Raw genomic sequence first — 14,732 nt, 5'->3', positions numbered from 1 at the left:
TTGTGTCTGTAAAATAGAGACTCAAGTCTACGTTTTAGGATACTTGCTAGAATTGAAAATATCTGTCATGTGCCCAAAACTGTGCTAAGTGATTTACTCATACGTGTGTCACACTCAGGGTTGCAGTGAGTTGTATTGCCCCCATGAAGTAGGTATTGTTATTAACCTCATTTAGCAGAAGAGGAAACGGAGGCTTAGAGACTTAGAAACCTACTCAAGCAAGCAACTGGTAAGTCATCAGTCTAGGTCATGTCTGGAGATGTCACACTCCCAGACCTTGCTCTTAAAGTGAACTGAGGAAGTTTCATGGGAAATGGGAAGAAAACTCATGTGGCAAAGCATCAGGAGAGAGAAACGACAGTACTGGTAGAGAATTCACAGGAGAGAAATTAAAGCTAATCGCACAGCCTCCCACTTCTACTGCAAGATTGTTGGTGCCTCTGATAGAAATAATGGTTTTAGGCAGAAGAAGTGTCAAGCTGGGATCTGTATACAATTGAAAATATGGTACTGGAAAGTGTAGGCTAGGCAACACGAGAAGACAGAATTGGCTAGTGCCCTATTTAGTGAGGTTTGGAGCCTGACTAATTCAAGAGAAAATTTATGTTGAAATATTCATTGCTCCATTCATTGACTCATTGACTGTGTGTATGTTAGTTATCTATTGTGCAGAAACAAATCATTCCAAAACTTAGTGACTTAAAACATCAGTGATGATGCTTTTTATCTCTCATGGTTTTGGTGGGTTAGGATTTGAGAACTGCTCAGGTGGGCAGTTCTGGCTTAGAGTCTTTCTCAAGGTAACAGTCAGTGTCAGTGAGCGCTTCATCCTCTGAAGGCTCAGCTGGGGCTACAGCACCCACCCTCAAGGTGACTCACTCACATGGTTGTCAGGTGTGACTACTCACAGGGTTGTCACAGGCTGGCTGGGGACTGAGGCCTCAATGCTTTTCCAGGTGGGCCTTTCCAGGCTGAGCGTCCTGATGGCATGGCAGTTAGCTTCCCCTAGAATGAGTAATCTGAGATAAAGTTGGGAACTGCAATGCCTTTTATGGCTTAGGTTCAAAAGCCTTAGGTTCAAGAGTCACACAACACTCAGCCCTGAAGCAGTGTGGGAGGAAAGGACCCAAGGCACGGATACCAGGGGGTGAGAATCACTGGGGTCCATCTTGGAAGCTGGCAATCATAAGATGATTCAGTCATTGATTGTACTAGTCCAGTACAAACTAGACACTGTGCTGTCTGCTGGGGATACAGTGACCGGGATAGACAAGACATCTGCTTTCATGGAGCTGACATTCTGGTGGGGAATATGGAGCATAACGGAGTACTTCTTTTTTTTTTTCAATTTTAGATTGTAGTAGTGCTATAAGGGAAGTAAACAGAGTGATGAGTGTAGCCAGGGGATGTTACTTTTAATAGTGCAGTCAGGGAAAACCCCTATGCAGTTTTCGCTGAGTCCTGCAAAATAAGAAAAAATCATGTAAAGAGCATTTCAGGAAAAAGAAACAGTAAGTGCTGAAGCCTGAAAGCTGGAAAGGGCTTGGCATGTTTGAGGAACAGAAAGGAGGCCAGTGTAGTTTGGTGGGTAGTCAGTGAGAGTGAGAGTGGTAAGATGTTTGGATTCTGTTCCAAGAACAATGGAAAAACTTGGAAGAATTTTGAACAGAGGAGTGGCATATCATTTGTATTTTAAAAAGATCAGTCTGCCTGCCATTAAGACACTGTTTGGAGAGGAACAAGAGGGAGGGTTTGCAGACCAGTGAGGAAACTGTTTAGTAGTTGAGACCAGAGGTGATGGTGGTTCAGACCAGCAGTGAAGACGAAAAGGGACAAATGGGTTCCAGAGATATTTTGGAGCTTACATCAGTTGAACTCACTGATAGATTTGATGTCAAGCACATTTTCATTCATTCATACATATTCCTTCAGTAACTAATTTGAGAGCCTAACTATATGCCAATCAGTGCGCAAGGTTTCATCAACACCATGTGAAGCAGAAATAGATACAAAGTTTCTACATTCAAGGAGCTTCGGTGGGGAACCAGCATAGAAATAAGCATAAAATTTCACCTGTCATAAATCCTATGAAGCAGAATTTATGTGGTGCTATAGGAGCATATAACAGGTCAGAGAAATGATAAGTTGAGAGCTGAAAGATGAGCTAAAAGTTAACTAGGCAAGGAACAGGGGAAGAGCTTCACAGAGAGTGCAGCATATGCAAAGGCACTGTGTTAAGAGCATGACATGTTTGAAGAACTAAAAAAAAAAATGAGTGTGGGGGCTTCCCTGGTGGCGCAGTGGTTGAGAGTCCACCTGCTGATGCAGGGGACGTGGGTTCGTGCCCCGGTCCGGGAAGATCCCACATGCCGCAGGGCGGCTGGGCCCGTGAGCCATGACTGCTGAGCCTGCGCGTCCGGAGCCTGTGCTCGGCAATGGGAGAGGCCACAACAGTGAGAGGCCCACGTACCAAAAAACAAAAAAAATGAGTTTTTTGGAGCCCAGAAGTCAAGAAGGATATGGCTAAAGAGATGGCAAGGTCAGAACAAGGAGGGCTTTACAGGCCATTTTCAGGTTTGGGGCTTCTAGCCTGAGATTAATGGGAAACATTTGAAAAGTTTTAAAGAGGGTGGAGGTGACACGATTAAAATTGCATTTTGAAAAGATGACTCCAACTGTGAGGAAGAAAAAGGGGGCGGGATGGGGAGTAGAGTAGGGCAAAGATTGAATATAAAGGGTCAGGAGGCAATTGCAGGGGTTAGGCTGACAGTTTTTAACCTCAGCTACATCACTTCTAAAACTCCAGATGCCCAGGATATACCCAATACCAATTAAGTCAGAATCTCCTGGTGGGAGGGAGAAGGTCCCAGGCATCAATAATTTATAAAAATTCCAGATAATTCCATTGTGCAGCCAAGTTAGGAACCAGTGCTATAGGCAACTGATGATGGGAGGCAGTGATACCGACCAGGGTTCTTGGCCTTCCCCAATCAGTAGAAATTGACTAGAGGCCAGACCAGAAATTCAGGCAAGACTTTATTGGGGCTCCTGTGCCCACCGGCCACAGGAGGGACCAAAAACAAGTAACACGTTCCCTTGCTGGTTCCCCAACGGGGTGCGCGAGCTAGTTCCTTATATGGGGCGAGGGTAGGGGTGTGTCCAGGGGGGCTGCAGGCGTGCTTAGGTGTTTTTCCCACCCCTTTGGTGGTGGTGTGTGCAGGGGGCACGTCCAATACCCTGCTTTTGCTCTCGGCTCTTCAGAAGTGGCAGTTGGATTTTTTTTTGGTCTCTTTGTATCTTGTTGTCCATAATTTGCCCCAACTGTGCCTGCACGCAGTCATTTTTAGTCCCTTATTGTCCCTTTGTATTTTGTTGCTTGGGGAGAAGTTCGTCCAGGTGCAAGCACTGCAGCAAAGGGTGCCAGGTTCCAGCTTGTCTCACTTCTGCCTGAGAGACTCTACACGCTTATTCTTTTTTTTTTTTAAATCAATTTATTTATTTTATTTTTGGCTGCACTGGGTCTTCGTCACTGGGCGCGGGCTTTCTCTAGCTGCGGTGAGCAGGGGCTACTCTTCACGGCAGTGGGCGGGCTTCTCATTGCGGTGGACTCTCTTGTTGCGGAACACAGGCTCTAGGCGGGAGAGTCAGTAGTTGTGGCTCATGGGATCTAGAGCGCAGGCTCAGTAGTTGTGGCTCACGGGCTTAGTTGCTCCGTGGCATGTGGGATCTTCCCTGACCAGGGCTCAAACCCATGTCCCCTGCATTGGCAGGCGGATTCTTAACGACTGCGCCACCAGGGAAGCCCTACACCTTTATTCTTAAGGGGTAAGGGGCCGAAGTTCTCTTCTGAAATTTCTTCCTGCTGGACAGGGGCCACAGACCCTAGCCTACCCTAGAGGTGTATGAGTCCCTCACTGACTGTCCCAAGGACCTGTAGGGACCTGGGCCACTCTCTGCTGGAATGGTTTGAATTCCTTGAGCCATCATGAGACTTACCTCAAACTGTTGGAGCCTAGAAGACACAAATTTAACCAAAAGGTTAAACAAACCAGGGCTAAAAAGGAGGAGAACAACAAACCCTTTTTTGCTGCGGGAAATCAAATGCTGTTCACATTGGCAAGTGAGAGGCCCAGTAAAGTAATGGGTGTGAGGCTTTCTGTCAACACCAGTCACTGTACAGCTTTTAGAGGAGAGAAGTCCAGTGTGAGAGATCAGGACAGAGTAAGTGGCTCCCGTGTCAATTAAAAAATTGATTTTCTTACCTGCCATGTTAAGGACCACCAAGGCTCCTCAAAGGAGATAGACATCTTGTGAAGGGGAGTTGCCAGAACCCCCGGGCCACCTCAGTCATCCAGCATGGCCGTATTGGGAGTGGGAGTCCCCGCTTCGCCTTTGGGATAGGAGAAAGTCTCACTTCCAATGACCTGTTTGTTTACAGACTGCGCATGGACCAGGGGCCTTTTTTTTTTGGCACTCCTGGGCCCAGTGGTCAGTTGACTTACATTTGAAGTGTTCCCCCTTGTGGGATGGATGGTTAAACTTCCTTGGCCCCTTTAGGTTGCCTTGAGGTTACATGGCATGACAGACAGCAACAGCTATCAGTTTAGCATGAGCCCTGGCCTGCCTGTTTTCACCTTGGGTTCTCTCTTCTTCCTCAGCTTGATCTCGATTATTAAGTACCCCAAAGGCCACCCCTAGGAGTTGGGGCCTAGGGGTTTGTGGGCCTAATTGTAGCTTCTGGAGTTTCCGCCTAATATCAGGAGCATACTGGCTGATAAAACGTTGTCCCAGCAGGGATTGACCCTTGGGAATGGACAGCTCAATATTAGTAAATTTTCTAAAAGCCTCCATAAGCCGCCCTGAAAGAGGGCTGGATTTTCTTTTTCTTCTTGGGTCACTCTTTTAACCTTTTCATAGTTAATTGGCTTTTTTTTTTTTTTTAATTTATTTATTTTTGGCTGTGTTGGGTCTTCGTTTCTGTGCGAGGGCTTTCTCCAGTTCTGGCGAGCGGGGGCCACTCTTCATCGCGGTGCGTGGGCCTCTCACTGTTGCAGCCTCTCCCGTTGCGGAGCACAGGCTCCAGACGCGCAAGCTCAGTAGTTGTGGCTCACGGGCTTAGTCTCCACGGCACGTGGGATCTTCCCAGACCAGGGCTCGAACCCGTGTCCCCTGCATTGGCAGGCAGACTGCCAACCACTGCGCCACTAGGGAAGCCCTTAACTGGCTTTTTTATATACTTTCTCATCCCTTCTAATACCCATTGGATCATGTGATTTCTGGCTTCTGTTCCCTCCCAGGAATTATCATTCTAATGGGGCTCCTGATTTGGGAATGCATCTCCTCCCATAACAAAAAGTTCGTGTTGGTCCCCGGCAAGCTGGTCAGTGCGCCCCTGGGCTGCTGCCCAAATTCTGTGTTTCGCCTCAGGGGTACAGCAAGTAGATAGGACTATCTGGACATCCTTCCAAGTTAAATCAAAGGCCAGAGTTAGGGCCTGAAACCCTTCAGCAAACCTTGACTAGGGTCTTCAGAAAATCAGCCAGTCTCTGTTTGCATTGGGCTAAGTCAGTTAAAGAGAAGGGCACATGTATTCTGATTGTCCCTTCACCTTTTGCCACTTCCCTAAGAGAGCATATTTTTCCTGATCCTGGGTGCTAGGAAGCTCCACTGTGAGTTACCTCAGAGGGACTAGTCTCTCCTTTCTGGGGTAATGGAGCATATAAAGGGACATAGGGAGGTGGAGTTTGGGATTTGCCAGAGGGATCTGGAGAAGTAGGTGCCTCTGGGGAAGTAGGTGGCTCTGGAGAAGCAGTGGAGACTTGGTTTCCCCCCTGAGAACTGGGGAAGGTTAGAAGGGGATCATCTAAAATGTTGGGAGTGTTTTCTGATTCCCCAGGCTTTTGATTACAGGAGCCACATAGAGCAGGGGTTTTGGTAAAGGACCATGAAGGCTCGAACATAGGGAACCTCAGTTCATTTTTCCATCTTGCAACAGTAAAGATCCAATTGCAAGATGATATTGTAATTTAGAGACCCATTTTCAGGCCATTTTTATCCATCCCCACAACTTATATAAAGGCCAGGCAGTGTTACAGTAAAGTAAGTTTCCCCCTTTTTAGCCCATCTAGTTTTTAAAATTTCCAGTTTTTAAGAATACATTCCAGAGGTGTTTCTTCCAGATTAGAAGAGGGTCCTTCCATGTTGAGTAACCTGCAACCAAGAAAGAGCACTCCTAGATATGAAGTCTGGTGTCCTGGAGACATTTTACCAGGAGGCCTTTGTCAGAAGGGGGTTGGAGTGTCTTCCAAATTCCCTTCTTACCTAATGGGATTTTGAGCGTCCTCTACTTTCCCATCAATTCCTAACCAGACATCTCTGGTCGATCCTGTCCCTCATGCAAGGGCTCAGTGCCAGCACGTTGCCAGGGCTCTCCTTGAGGGGGATCTGTTATCTATAAATCTTATGTCTTATAACAAGTTTCCCTAGGTTGGGGTGTATTCCTCAAGAATGAGCTTCTATAAAGCCTAGGATGTGGGCTGCTTGGAAGTGGCCAGCCCAATAGGTAGTCTGTAACAAGGTCTGGGCTGCCAAGGCCTGGAGTGAAGGGGGTCCTAGAGGTGCAAAAAGGAACTCCTGGAGGAATTGGAGTTGGGCGTAATGAAAAATGCCACAGGAGTCAGGACCTGAGGGCCTAGAGGTGGAAGTATTCCCATAGGGGATTTCTGGACATACAGTAAGGCGAGAGACTAGACAGCAGAAGAACCCAAAACCCTTTCCCCTACCTGTTTGGTGGTTACGATAAAACTGGGGAGAGCCTGATGATTCCATTTGACACGGGCAACAGCGAGTTTGGACAACGTTTCCCATGTAATTTAACATACCAGTTGAACCCAATTAGTTTAGGATCTCTCTTTGGGTTGCTCCAAGGGCCATTGGAAGCACCCCAAAGTTAGCTGGAGGTCAAAAGAACTTGATATTTGGGAAGTCTGTCAAAAATTTCAAAAAGTTTTAAAACAGCCAATCAGATAGAATCATAGGTCACCATGAAAAAATTATTCCTTGAGCTAAGGTGAAAGAAAAGATTGCAAAAGTAAATACAGATCACTTAAAGGCACAGAAACTCACACAATCTGTTATCAAAAGCAGCATTCCAGGAAAACTTTGCTCTCTTATGAGAGAGAGAAACCAAATCCAGTCTTGCATCCACCTACTCTTAATAAAATCCATTTACCTAACTGAATTTAATCCAACCTTAGAAAATCCTGAGCACATACAAAATTCTCTTCTCAGTGTTCCTTTTCCACAAACCTTCTGCAAATTTCTGTAGCCATATTTTGTCCCTTATTTTTTCCATTCAGAAACAACCAGCTCTAGGACAAAATCATCCTTTTTTCCTTTCAACAAAATATATTTCCACTCCTCATACCTTCTTTTCTGAAAACACACATCCTATTTTCCTTAAGCCACCATGAACTGTCTTTTACATTAGCCTTCTATAGCTTGGTAGAGAACATCTCAAGGTGGCACCAAACATCTTTAGTTTCTCTCTCACAAGAAGACAAAAGTAGGTAAAGTTAGACATGTTTAACAATTAATGTTCCAAAATTTTATCTTATCTGAAATGGCCTGGATATTCAATGAATTCTTAACATTTAACTTAATTTTGTTTCAAGTTACCAAAATTTGGAGAGACTATTTTAGATGGACATTACCAAAACATAATTATTCCTATAGAGTTTAACAAAAAGCTCTTATCTCAGTTACATTTACTTAAAAGTTTAATCATATCAGGTTATTTTCCCTGTTGAGAAATTTCATAACAGAAACAATATGCGTTTATTGACTTTCAATAGCCCTAGGTACAATGAAAGTATTGTGCTTAATGTTGATGTCTCTAAAGACAGGTCTGTATTAATTAAGACCACAAGCTTAAGCTAGCTCTAATACCAAATATTAATTCAATATTAAATATTTCCCAGATCACATGAACCTGAAATGTATTCTAGTGAGCTTCTTTTATATTTCTGAGAATGCATATAAGCACTCAATTTCTTTTAAGCAAATTAAATACAGCTCATTTACAAGTTAATTTTTACATAAAGACAGACAGAACCAGAGATCTCACAGTTTTTCTGCTTGAATTTAAAATGCCTCTTTTTTTTTTTTTTTTTTTCCCTCAGTCTGGAGAACTACAGATGGATCAGGTAGTTCCTGAGAGCCCAGGCAGAATAGTTACATTGCAAAGGCAGAAGAGAGATGCAAGCTCCTCTCCGTTTCTTTTGTTTGTTTGTTTGTTTTTTGCGGTACGCGGGCCTCTCACTGTTGTGGCCTCTCCCGTTGCGGAGCACAGGCTCCGGACGCGCAGGCTCAGCGGCCATGGCTCACGTGCCCAGCCGCTCCGCGGCATGTGGGATCTTCCCGGACCGGGACACGAACCCGCGTCCCCTGCATTGGCAGACAGACTCTCAACCACTGCACCACCAGGGAAGCCCAAAGTGTAAGGTTTTTTTATCTTATCCATTGACCAGTCTTTGTGATCAGATTTTAAGGGCAGAGCTTATGTCTAGATTAGCAATGATTTGCATTTCATGTGCAGTTCTTATCTCTTTTGGGAACAGTTGAAGAACAGATTATGTATAGATTATGATAGATCATGGTTATTGCCTAAGAAATTCTTCCTCAGTAAAATTCTTTCTCAGCACATAGGGTTCATTTATTTATTTCGGAAATATTTATCAAGCATTGACTATGTGCAAGACACAGTAGAAGAGATGAAGACTTTGTCCTCAGAGAATTAATAGCCTGGAAGGCTTAGATGGCCCCTCAGATGAAAACTGCCTTTGTTTTATGCACCCTGGTGCCAAATAATTCAAAAACCCCATTCTTCCAAAATAAAATATATTCTTTCAGCAGCAGTGTGACCCTTAGACTCTCTGACCTTCAGTTTTCTCATGTGCAAAAAGGATAAAAATAGTATCTACCTAATAGAATTGAGATACCCGTATAATTTAGCATTGTGCCTGTACATAACATTAAGAAACCTCCAAAAAGCAGAACTGTTGGTGACTGTAGACAAGGGGTTATAAGACATGAGGGAACTCCATTGGGTATGAATTTAGGGACGTAACAACTGCAGTTTGATACAAAGATGATACAAAGTGGCCTGTTTATAATGTAGGGCTTAAAGGGGTGGGGGGGTTGTCTAGAATTAGAATGTAAGCATGCAAATTTATATGATTTATTTCGTTTTATTTACACTTTGGAATAATCCAATAATATGCTTCTTAATCAGAGATTGAACCACAGAAATAACCTTCTAAATCCTTTTTTTCCACATCTTTTAAATATATTCCTTTGTCTTAAATCCTGTAAATTATTTTGTTATTGCACACAATTGTTGAAAGGACAGTGTGTTAAAATCAAGTAGTCTTAAAATAAATCATTAATTTGTTTTACATTCCAGATGGGGACCAGAAATTAGCCAGTTTCATCGAATCCTAGACCACTTAATTCACTGCCAGGGCATTACTGTTGTGAAGAGAGGTGGCTTTGAAAGAAAGGCTTTTAAACTAAAGTAACCACGGCATTTGAACAAAATAACATTTGGCATTCTTAAGTGGCTCTTTTAGACTGAAATAATGGTAACAGAACTACTTTTAAGTGTATATCCAGATGGCTACAATCCTAAAATATTTACATGTTGCAAATTCTTTTCACATTAAGTTGGTCAGCCTAGGGCAGGGAATCAAGATCAGCCTTAAGAAGACTTGTCACCTGTTCTTAATGCCCCACTACCAGACTTGTTGCTGGTGTTGGCAAACCATCTCACATTTAGTCCAGTGGTTTTATGTGGGACCAGGTAAGAATATAATTGCCTCCGCCCAATAACTGCATCACTGTTGGAAAAAAAAAGCAGCAGCAGCATCTGAGGATGTAGCTAAGGAGGAAGATTACTGGCATCACAGACCTGGAAGGTGATTTGGATGCAGAACCCCAGATATGACACAGGGCTGTAGTGAGATGTGGGGCTGGTAAAAAGAAAGATTAGTTGAAAGTCTAGATACAGGAGTTAACATCCCTATCCTGACAAGAATGCCTGACAACTAGGCATCAACTCCCTGGGCAAAATGCTAGAGGTTCTTCTCTAAGAAATGAAATGATCCCAAAGGAAAGAATCCTACATTCTGTTCCCTAGGGACCCCCCAGCATAGTAGTTGGTTCTTTACTCAACACCCCAAAGTGAAGTCTACCAGTTAATGAACTCACATATATATAATGAACTGTATATATATATACACACACATGTATATATACATGTATCTCCACTGTCTTAGTCTTAGTTGTGAACAGCCAACCAAGGATCACCAGAGAGTTGAAAAAATACTACAACATGAAAGACAAAGATCAAAATAAACAAAACAAACAGAAGAAATTATCCCAGAGGAAAAGGGAATTCAGGGAACAGAAAAGAACCTAAAACAAGCTAAAAAAAATTGCTTTATCATTTGACGAGATGGGTCAAAATAATTAAATTCATAAACATGAAAAAGCAATCTTTCCAAATCTCTTGGAAATTAAGAATGATTGCTAAAAATTAAAAATTTGACAGGATTTAGAAAAAATTCTGAAATATTCTATAGAGAATCGAAAAGCAAATAAAATGACTTAAAAAAAAAGACATAGAGTAACAAATCAGGTCCATCATCTAACTAGTAAGCATTCTAGAGACAGAACAACAACAACAAAAAATTAAGAGTAGAGGGAATTATCAAAGACACATTTTCACAGAGCTTAAGACCAGAAGCCTACCAAATGAAAGCTTTGCTTATCTTTCTATTAGTTGTCATGTCCTTATTTGAGGCAGCTCTTTGTGTTTTAGGGATATGTGTTGAAATATTTTTTCCCAAGTTTTACTTTTGTTTTTTCAGTTTTTTGGTTTATTTAAATTTCGTTCATAGTATTTTTAAAACTTTTAATTTGGTCAGATCTGTTTCAAACAAAAACAAGTTTCTTGTTTTTCTTTAGAAGGCTCTAAGATTATATATTTTCCTATATTACTTTTATTACTTAAAACTTTTATAATTTAGATTTTTATTCTATTACAAATTTCTACTTTATGTTGAGATTGTTTTGCTCTCACTCTTTTTAATGTATTCTTTTCCCAGTGAAACGAAATGCCTATATTAAGTCCCCATATACGTTGCATCTATTTCTGGAATGCCTAGTCCACCTCCCTTACGTATCTGTTCTTTCCCATGACAATATCACATACTCTGATTATAGTAGCTTCATACTGTTTTAATATCCGGTGAGTAAAAACCTCCTCTCTCAACACATTCCTTTCTCAAAAATATCTTAGGAATGCTTGCACATTCGTTTTTTCACCTAAGCTTCAGTATAATTTTGGCCGGTTACAAAGAACAACATGGCAATTCTGACTGGAATGGCATTAAATTCATATACTCATTTGTGAAGGACTGACATCTTCATTCAACTACATTAATCAATTAACATATAAAACATATATACTAAATAGGTCCTCTCCCCACTGAAATATCTCGTTCTGTCATTCATCTCCCTTCCACGAAGTTTCACGATTCAGGGTTTTGTTTCCAGTGGTTGTTCCGTGCTCTCCTTATGCCTCCTGAAGCATATGTACACATTTTGGCCTAGAGTCCTCTTCTTTCATACAAAACATGGTTTGGGTGTTTGGCATCACCGTCCTCCCAGTTTTTCTTGCCAACCTCATTAGCCTCAGCAGCCTCACCAGTCCCTCACTTATTTTGTTCAGTTGCTCAAACTTTCCAAATTATTTCCAGCCTCTGGGTCTTTGCATATGGACTACTTTGTACTTCGGCCACTTATCCTTTTGGACTGTTTCAATGCTATTTCTACTGAAGGCCTTCTCTGACCTTTTCCAAATTTAGGTTAGGTTCTCCTTCACAGCACTCTGGTTCTTTTCCATCCTGGCATATGTGTGTTCAGCATGCTGTCCTAACTACAATAAACTTTAGAAAGACTGTGTACTTGTCACCCACATACCTAATACCTGGCATATATACTTGCTCAACAAAGATTATTTTAATACAGTTGTCTATGATTTCAAAGACTGAACTGTATCTGAAGAACAGATCCTCTCAACCAGTTTAATCAGCAAACAGCTCACTTTTAAAGAGAAACAGGAGAATCACTCAAAATGGTCAAAAATATGTAAATGTGTATCAACATCAATAGGAAGGTTCCACTGTTTTGGTACAAAAACAAGACCACTCCTGACTTGAAGAGAGGGTTCTTTACGTTTGCTTCTGGACCATTACTAAAAATGTGTGTCAATAATGCAATGCTTATAGCCAAGATAATGGACTTTAAAAACTAATTATTAATAAAAATATATCTAGTGAAGATAAAAGACATTTAGATCCTTTCAAAGATTCTGTTTTTGATCTCTCCTCACCTTACCCCCACAGACTATAAAGATAAAACTCTTACATATACTAGTCGTATTACTATTACTTCTCTCATCAGAACAAAAATACAATACACAAAACATACTAGAAATAGTTGGTTCTTTTTAATCAGCTATTGATGGTATAATAAAATAAATTTAAGTGGCACCTAATTTAAACATTTAAAATAATTCATTGAAGGATAATCTACAACACAATATGTTAAGCCAGATAGTCAAAATAACACCTCTTTTTTTTTTTTTCAAGAAGAAATAAAGGCATGATCAACATTATGACCAACAATTTGGGTTCATTTGGACACTTACAGATGACTCTGTAGGCATATTGGCAGGCACGATGCTGAAATACAATCCACTTGACTTATAAATAATGGTAAGATAAAAAAAGAAAGCTATACATTTCAGAATTCTCTGAAATTAAAGAAGAATATCCACCAAATATCACAACAGATCTTTTAATGACTAATTTTTTTTTTAACATTACAACTGCTGTTTTAGGGAACACTTTTTCTCTTTGAACATTTAACTAAATGTTCAATGCGTTAAATAATTTACAGAGAGAAAAGAAATAAGTTTTGTGTTCTGTACAAATTAAAGGACCCATGAATATAACCCCCTCCCACCACCAAAGCTCAAATTTGCAATGGTCTCAGCAGAAAATAAACAGTTCACAATTTAAACAGAATTGATAGCATTACAAACGTTTACAGGACTCCTCTCTTATTTTTTTTGAACAACGAAGATTACAATGACAGAACTGAATGATCAGAATGTAAAAATATTTGTGCAAAACTGCATTAATTGTTCTTACCATTCAATAGAGGTAAAACCTATGAACACACAATAACAATAATGAAGAAAAACTACACTGAAAGTAATTCTGTTAGATTTCAAACAACATTGATCATAGTATTACTAAACATTAAAAGAAAATGTGGCAACATGAGCAGCAGAAGCAACAAATGATTCGGCAATTATGCCAGCTGAGGAAGCTGACGCTAGAAAATGCCGAAGTGCATCTCCACACCAGCCATCCATCTTACAAGACTGGAAACAACTGTAGGGCTTAAAACTCACTTCAGTGTCTTTATTCTTGAAATTTGTAGATCATAAATGAAATATTTAACAAAGTCCTTTCCCCCCCTCTCAAGGAGTGTTTCTTGCATCACTGGAAATCCTTAAAAGAGTTGAATCATAGACTCTCTGGATTTACCTACACCAATCCATTTAACTGGGAGAGGAAAAAAAAAATGGTATAAGAATAGTATTAATTCATTTACAATGTTCAATCTTTGAGATTAAAAGATCCCACACTTTTCTCAACGTCACCATTTATTTTTCCCCACTGTGTCTTTTGCTATCTTTTTTTCTCTATTAGCAGATTATGCCAATTTCTAAACAGAATGTGCAGTCAACATTCAGCACAGGGTAGTCTGCCTTACCATTTCCTGTTTTCATTGCACAATATTTACAACTATTCAATTTCTAATGATTAGTATAGTAAAATACTGGCCCAAACCAGCAGAGACCTAAAGAACCTAAAGGTTCTTTAATCAGAGACCTAACTTGATTAAAGAACCTTTCATCAAGTTCCTAATTAACTAGAAAAGATAAGCATCTTTGAAAAATGGATGATACTAAGAGGCCACTGAAGTACCACTCTAACTTTCATATCTCACAAAAAGTAGAAATATCTGGAAAAGAATACTGTTTTCACTTGCACAGCCTGAGAACTTGGCTACTGTACCAGTCTAGGGGAATCTCTAATTGTCTGCACCACATGGGTAAACCTTTATGGCATTTTACAGATGTCATTGTTAAATTCATTGTTGTTTATATTTCAAAAGATGTTGACTAAGTGCAGTGAGCAAACATGCTTACAAGATTTGATCTCAAGCTGGGAAACACAGCTAGTAATAAGGAAAAACAAGATTCATGTTTGGAGATGAACCACAAATATAACGAACAATACAAAATCAGATTAAGTGCATAACAGATTTTTATACAGAGGATACTTCCCACTCACTTCACTTTTTGTCTCTGAAATCTCTAACAGTGTAAAAAAAAAGGAAAAAGGAAAAAAGCAATGTTTTAAAAGAAAGATTTCACATAATGAGTCATAGCCATAACTTGGTTATGCCTAACTCCTTGGCCAGCTTACATTTGTTTTTTAATAAAGAGTTTTATTCTTTATTCTTATATTTTTTAAAATTGGATTTCCTATTTTATGTACCTATTATTTCCTAATATCTGGTCAAGAAAATCC

The 14,732-nt window shown here is 40.6% G+C and overlaps 2 protein-coding genes across 2 annotated transcripts in view; one reads left to right on the top strand and one right to left on the bottom strand.

The window, feature by feature from the left end:
• The window catches only part of SPMIP3 (sperm microtubule inner protein 3), a 36,947-nt gene extending 26,732 nt beyond the window's left edge, over positions 1-10,215 (top strand). Inside the window, 3 exon segments of the mRNA XM_027122477.1 lie at positions 5,298-5,429; positions 9,486-9,543; positions 9,545-10,215. Coding sequence (XP_026978278.1) covers positions 5,298-5,429; positions 9,486-9,543; positions 9,545-9,578 — 224 coding nt within the window. The 3' untranslated portion in view covers positions 9,579-10,215.
• Positions 10,216-12,549: 2,334 nt separating this feature from the next.
• Positions 12,550-14,732, bottom strand: part of ADSS2 (adenylosuccinate synthase 2) — a 40,229-nt gene continuing 38,046 nt past the window's right edge. The window contains exon 13 of the mRNA XM_027122414.1: positions 12,550-13,697. Coding sequence (XP_026978215.1) covers positions 13,645-13,697 — 53 coding nt within the window. The 3' untranslated portion in view covers positions 12,550-13,644. The remainder of the gene's footprint in view (positions 13,698-14,732) is intronic.

Source organism: Aethalodelphis obliquidens, unplaced genomic scaffold, assembly GCF_003676395.1.
Source record: "Aethalodelphis obliquidens isolate GAN/ISIS:26980383/991018 unplaced genomic scaffold, ASM367639v1 scaffold24, whole genome shotgun sequence".
NCBI classification, from domain to species: Eukaryota; Metazoa; Chordata; class Mammalia; order Artiodactyla; family Delphinidae; genus Aethalodelphis; species Aethalodelphis obliquidens.
Note: the sequence above shows the minus strand (reverse complement) of the source record. Positions and strands in the feature narration are given on the sequence as shown.